The sequence below is a fragment of the Micropterus dolomieu genome, linkage group LG07, assembly GCF_021292245.1.
Source record: "Micropterus dolomieu isolate WLL.071019.BEF.003 ecotype Adirondacks linkage group LG07, ASM2129224v1, whole genome shotgun sequence".
Classification (NCBI taxonomy): domain Eukaryota; kingdom Metazoa; phylum Chordata; class Actinopteri; order Centrarchiformes; family Centrarchidae; genus Micropterus; species Micropterus dolomieu.
The window spans coordinates 16,202,442-16,208,517 of NC_060156.1; the positions used below are offsets into that span (position 1 = coordinate 16,202,442).

The 6,076-nt window shown below is 37.9% G+C and overlaps 1 protein-coding gene across 1 annotated transcript in view; it reads left to right on the plus strand.

Annotated features, from left to right (window-relative positions):
- The first annotated feature begins 4,781 nt into the window (after positions 1-4,781).
- Positions 4,782-6,076, plus strand: part of si:ch211-214p13.9 (cell surface glycoprotein CD200 receptor 1-A) — a 3,813-nt gene continuing 2,518 nt past the window's right edge. The window contains exon 1 of the mRNA XM_046054271.1: positions 4,782-5,084. Coding sequence (XP_045910227.1) covers positions 5,018-5,084 — 67 coding nt within the window. The 5' untranslated portion in view covers positions 4,782-5,017. The remainder of the gene's footprint in view (positions 5,085-6,076) is intronic.

Consider the following 6,076-nt stretch of genomic DNA (forward strand, 5'->3'; position numbering starts at 1 on the left):
CAGGTTTCTGCTTCTACCTTCTTCTCCATAGCAACGGGCACTTAGGCTCATGGGAACTGTAGTTTTTAAAGCCCATTCTCCGTACTAAGCTGACGAAAACGTTTATTTCTCAGACCGGAAGAGGAGATTATTAAAACAAATGGTTACAACCTAAACATATACCCGCGTTATATTATCTACGAGCCTCCCGCGATTTATGTTAGAAAAAAGATGACTTTCAACTGAGAATAACAGTGGGGAAAATATAGGGGAGACCAGGTATGGTTGTAACACTCTTTGCTTCAGCAACTGTAACTCGCTGAATGTTTTAGCTAGAGTTCACAAACTTTTATACAAAGTACCTACATTTGTTTACTACAAATGGCATCAATTTAGTCCTATACAAAAATATCACAGACCATGTGAGTTGATGTCAAATCCATGGTGTTCTTTTGTTACCACACCGTTAGGTTGCCACACTGTTAGGTTGCCACACCGATATGCCTCAAACCCGTCTATGTTCAAACCAAGCGTGAAGCTTCCGGTCTACAATATGAAGCCGATGCGGAAGTCCCTCAAACCTGCATTCTATTAAAAATCCAGCAGGGGGCGACTCTTCTGGTTGCAAAAAGAAGTCCGGCTCCATTAGAAATAATGGGAAAATGACCCTACTTCTCAGCTGAATAATTACCCCAGTAAACACTTTCCTGATGAGTTTATGGTCTCAGTCGCTAATTTCAAGTCTTCTTCAATACAAAATGATGTTCATTTAGTAAATTATGGTCCCATTTATTTTAAAATAGACCACAAAGCAGAGTATGTTTCAGGGTGGGATTATCTATGATTGACAAGTCATTAACATAGCAACTTGTCAATCAGGCTAGAGCTGACTCGTACCCTCGGCGCTGTGTAAATTTAACCAGCGCCGCAGAAAAATCTTATTAGGAGTTTGCTGTTCACTTTCTGTAGTGAGTATATTTAGTTTTAAGACTGGTGTTCGCTAGACAAAGTTATCAGCCCAGTTAAAATGACAGTTAACGTGAGTTACAGTTGCACTTAGCTAAGCAAGCTAGCTAGCTCCACACATGGCCATTAGCTCCACCGTATCGTCACTTCCGGGCACTTCCTGGTTGAAAAAACTCGACTTGGCGGCGCCACCCTGGTGCTCATTTCAGCCCTCTGAATCGGAGGAGACTGAGTAGGGAAAAGATTGGGTGCCAGTATATACACCAGCATTTGAACTACATGCGAATGGGAAGCACTGGTCACAGAGCTGACAGAGCAGGCTTGGTGGGCCCTGAGACTGTATAAGGCACTAGGGCACAGACCCAGAATAATGCAACGTTGTTCTTCCATTCCATTTTTATATATTTCCACATTTATTTATGTCAACTGTATATTTGTCCATGTGTAGCACCTTATCACCACAGCAAATTCCTCGTATGTGTAAAACACTACTTGGCAATAAAGCTCCTTCTGATTCTGATTCTGATTCTGATTCTTCTAGGGGATGGTTTTTACAACCCACCACACTCCTGTCTGGCATTGTTTAGCTAGCTGTATTAGCATAGTCGTTTGAAATTATCAGGATAAAAATGCATCATATGTTGCCTAAGAAACTAATGTTACATTTTAATCTAACTTAAACAGTTTATCTGCAATAGTATAGGTACTGAACAAAATGTAGTCTTGGTCAAAAAATTACTTTCTTACCTCAAAATCAGTTTTTTCTCTATATATTCTGAATGTAACTGTTTCCAACCTTGACAACCACCATGCCTGATCGTGGAGGAAGTAGGAAAATTCTGATATGATCACATGACTCCTATCTTATCTCTAATAGGTGGAATTGGTGTGGGCTGCAGCTAACGATGATTTTAGTACTCGAAGCTTCTACAGATTATTTCATTGAGGCATCATTTAAGAAGTACTTTTATTTGGCACCGGCGATGATAGATGATGAGTGGGTGCTTTCTGATCAGATGCCGTTGTTGCGGTAGGCATCATTACGGTGGACAGACTATAACATTACAGAGTTGTTGTTTTCTTTTAGCTTGAAATAATCCCATACTTTGGACATTTTCTTCTTCGTCCCTAGCTATTTTCTCTCTCTTCCTCCACTTTGCAAACAACAGCATCATAATCACGTCATGTTCACACAGCGTAAATGCAAAGTGCAATAGTAATAAATGCTTAAATGTTTCCGTGCAAAACAGTGTGCTATATAGTTGTGTGGATTAAATGAAGCATCGGTGCAAAGAATTTGTGTCAGTGCTATTTAGTAAGCAAATTAATTGATTTAATCGATGAATCTTTTCAGCCCTAGTGTTGTTACAACTCTCCCCGTGTTACAACCATACGCAATCTCCCCTACTTCCTCCCATGGATCGATCCTCCCCATTCGTAACTCCCGTTTCTTTTTTTAGGGATGAAATATATTATTATGTTATTAAAATGTAATTATAACCCTAGTGCAATAAAATAAAATGTCAGAAATGTGTTACATGTTATATTTGTACATCTAACTTTAATTGACATTTTCTTGCAGAGTCACAACATTTTAGTTGGCCTACAGTAGCTTACACATTCTGAAAGGCTAAGAGGCCAACATATGTGTGCACTTAGACCAGAGGACAGAATAATGTGCTTCTTTGTTTATGTGAAAATAAATCATACTTTTATTACAGTAGTAATACATTGATTATAATTTTAATAAAATTGTAGTATTGTATTTATTTGATTTCACAAATTTCGAACAGTCACTTCTATCTTGAGGAAAACTAAAAAATCATTGTTCCACTAGGTACTAATGCAAATAGTCATTTATTCTCATTTGACATATCGTTTCACTTCATACGTCTCATTTTTTTCTTTACCCTTCAGAGCATAATTTTGGGTAGCCAAAAAGGTTGATTTTGACACTAACAGGAAGTCTGTGTTATCAAAAGGAAACAGAGCACACATATAAAGACGCACACAGATGAGGCACTGAGAGTATTCTCCTTTGTTTTCTTTGAAATGTGTTGCTGCATGTCAGGTTTTGTTTGGTTTGTTTGTTTGTATTTGAAGAAGCTGACCAAAGCAGCATTACTCTACAGCTGGAAGGTTTTGCAATTCTGGATAGGCTGGTTTTAGTGTCAAGTGTGCCAGCTCACAGTCAGCTGAACTGCTGCTGCCTATAGGTTAAATAAACACTGTCTAATATTAGATCTCAGAAAAAGGAGAACAGCCTCGTAGCTGGTTAAAGCCTAGATTTCTGCAAATATACTTCCTCACATTAGTGCTACTGTTTTTGACAGCCTGAAACCACCATCTGTAGATATTATGATGACATGCAAATAAGTCAGGGTGTTCTAATCGTGGTTTGATTTATATAACCAGAAGACTGTTTACAATATGTTAGTTTTTCATAGTTTTTCTGTGGCACACGCAGGCAGAGTGAGAGTGCAGACAAGAAAAGGAAAAGCTGAGTTTCTATGGTTCATCCGCCCTATCTCATCATATATGGGACAGTTAATATCACAATGTCTCATTGCAAGATGTACTCGTGAACCACAAACTCCCCATAGAGCTTGCAGATCATAACCACATACACCCGCGATAACTACCAAATGCAATGTGTCAGTTAATCTCTGATCTGCAAACTGAGGATGGAGTCAATAATAACGCCTGCACACACATTAACGCTTCATAAATTGCACATGTAAGCAACACTGCATTGGGTAACCCTTTAACATCAAGATGTTCTTACACCAGCAGATTTGAGATCCCAAACAATGACTTTTATCAAATTTCCCTTAACTCAGCATTTCTTCTGAAACCTATGACACCAGTTTTGAAGAAAACTACTACTACTGTGGTTAGAATGTTTTGATAAAATTGTTTTAGAGAGGTGTTAATTCAACTGTATGGTTGTTTTTGAGGCTGTATAGTTTGTTCTGCTGTTAGAAAGGTGTTTCTGATATTTTGTCCAAACCATTTATATACAGTCCAACAGCATCACAAACTACAGCCTCCATCCATGAAGAATCAACACCTCTGTCTCACAAAACTTGAAAAAACATGAACTAAAACATTATAACCTTAAAGACAACAGGATTAAATTATTAGTTTTAGCTTGGCAGTCTTATAGTGTACAGCCATCTTATCAAACCTATGTGATTGATGATTTATATTATTATCGTGTAAGCCCAAACAGGCTTACAAGACACCATTATTTAGAAAAAGACAACCAGAAACCAGAGTAGCAACATAAATTACAAATAATACTAAACAAATAAAGCTTTAGAAATAAAGTTTGCCAGCTTATAAGCATTACAATTAAACATCCATTCCATTCTATCATCGCAGTGCACCAAAACGTTTATGGGTTTTAAACAGACATTTAATTTATTATAGATAGTCTTAGCTTATCAGAATAAGGGCAATACAGAACAAAATGTGGTTCATTCTCAACTTCTCCTTATTCGCATACTTTACCCAACCTGTTGTCCTCCTGACCATGTTGGATTATATAAATGCTATAATACAAAGCCATATGTGTCTAATGTGACTTTATAATGTGGTATAGCTGTGAGTGTTAATGCACACTGCTTTGAAATAGGGTGTTCATGTGACTAGCAAGAAAGGAAACTGGTGTCTTGACTTATCAGACGTCATCCTGTGTAGGAGAAAGAGGCAGGCAGTTTGAGTGGAAAGCGATTTGGAGAGGGAGAAGAGAAAGAAGAAGGGAGGTATTTATTGGTCACATGTCTTTTTATATTTCTTTATCACGGGGAGCATAAGGGATTTTTGGTTTGTCTGGATGGGGTAGAGAACCTGCTTTACTCCAACCCTGAACGTACTGGGCATAAATAGAGAAAGTAAAATTGCTAAACTAGGGTAACTGACATGATAGGCCAGGCAAAACTCAGTTTGATGTTACTGTAGACAGCATTCAGAACTGAGGATTAGGTAAAGACTAGACTTGATGTTTTTCTTACCGGTTCGAGAGGCATTTTGGTAGCCAATTTACAGAGGAACCTGAAGACAACTGGAGATGAGGGACATGCCGTGGATATATGCTGCGATTATCCTCTTGTTGCCTAAGGCATGCCGTGTTTCAGGTTTGAACATTAACACATTTTACTCGCATGTGGTAGTACTTAATATTTTTAATGTTGGTAAGATACAGCTTTTATATGATATGATATGAACCTTTATTTTTATTTTTTGAGATGTACAAAACCTCCACAAAGGTGACCTCGTAAGGAGTTGTCTTCATAGAGAGATTTTTATAATATAAGTTGTGGTATTTTATACTATGTAAATACAGTATGTTGTGTGAGTGTATTGCCAGTAGCGTGCACTGTACTGTTAGTACTACTAACACTATTGTTGGTAATATTCAGATACGTAGTAAACTGTAAATGTGAGTGGTTAGCCACTCTGAGATTTCTGTAAAGTAATCGTGATGTGACTCACAGACTGTCAGTGGAAAGAACATGCATGGAGGTGGGGTAATGCAAGCTGACACAGGAGAAACTTGTTCCATAACAGATGTGTGAAAAGCCCGGCCCATATTTTCTGAATGAACAGGTAGCTGAAGTGGAAATCATGATTTCAGATCAGAGGAACACTATGATGCTGATTTTTTTCCTCTTTGGGGTCTCTGAAAGGGAACCTTCTGTTTGAAGTCTGTGGTTTCGCTACCCCAGTTCACACATTGTGTTTTGCTTATACCTGTGTCAGAAGTAAACAAGTCTCAGACCCCCATCACACTGCTGTGAAAATGCCCAATGAACTGTGAATTTTCCAATTCATTTCTTTGAAATAGCAATAATGTCATGAGCTTCTTCTACAGTGTAGACAAGTAAATGGGGGAGATTATGCCAATAACATTTGCTTGTTTTATATGTTTAGGTTTTGCTGTCACTGATTTCCTTAATCCAGACCAACGTTTTAGTTGCTGGCTTACAAAAACTCAAACTATTTTCTTCACCAAATAATGCAGTTTCTGTGATTTAGCCCTGCTGCAGCTGGTCATGTCAGGCCACTTTTAATTGTAGTAGTTTTAAACACACCACATCTAACTAACTTAACTAACTAAACAAAATAA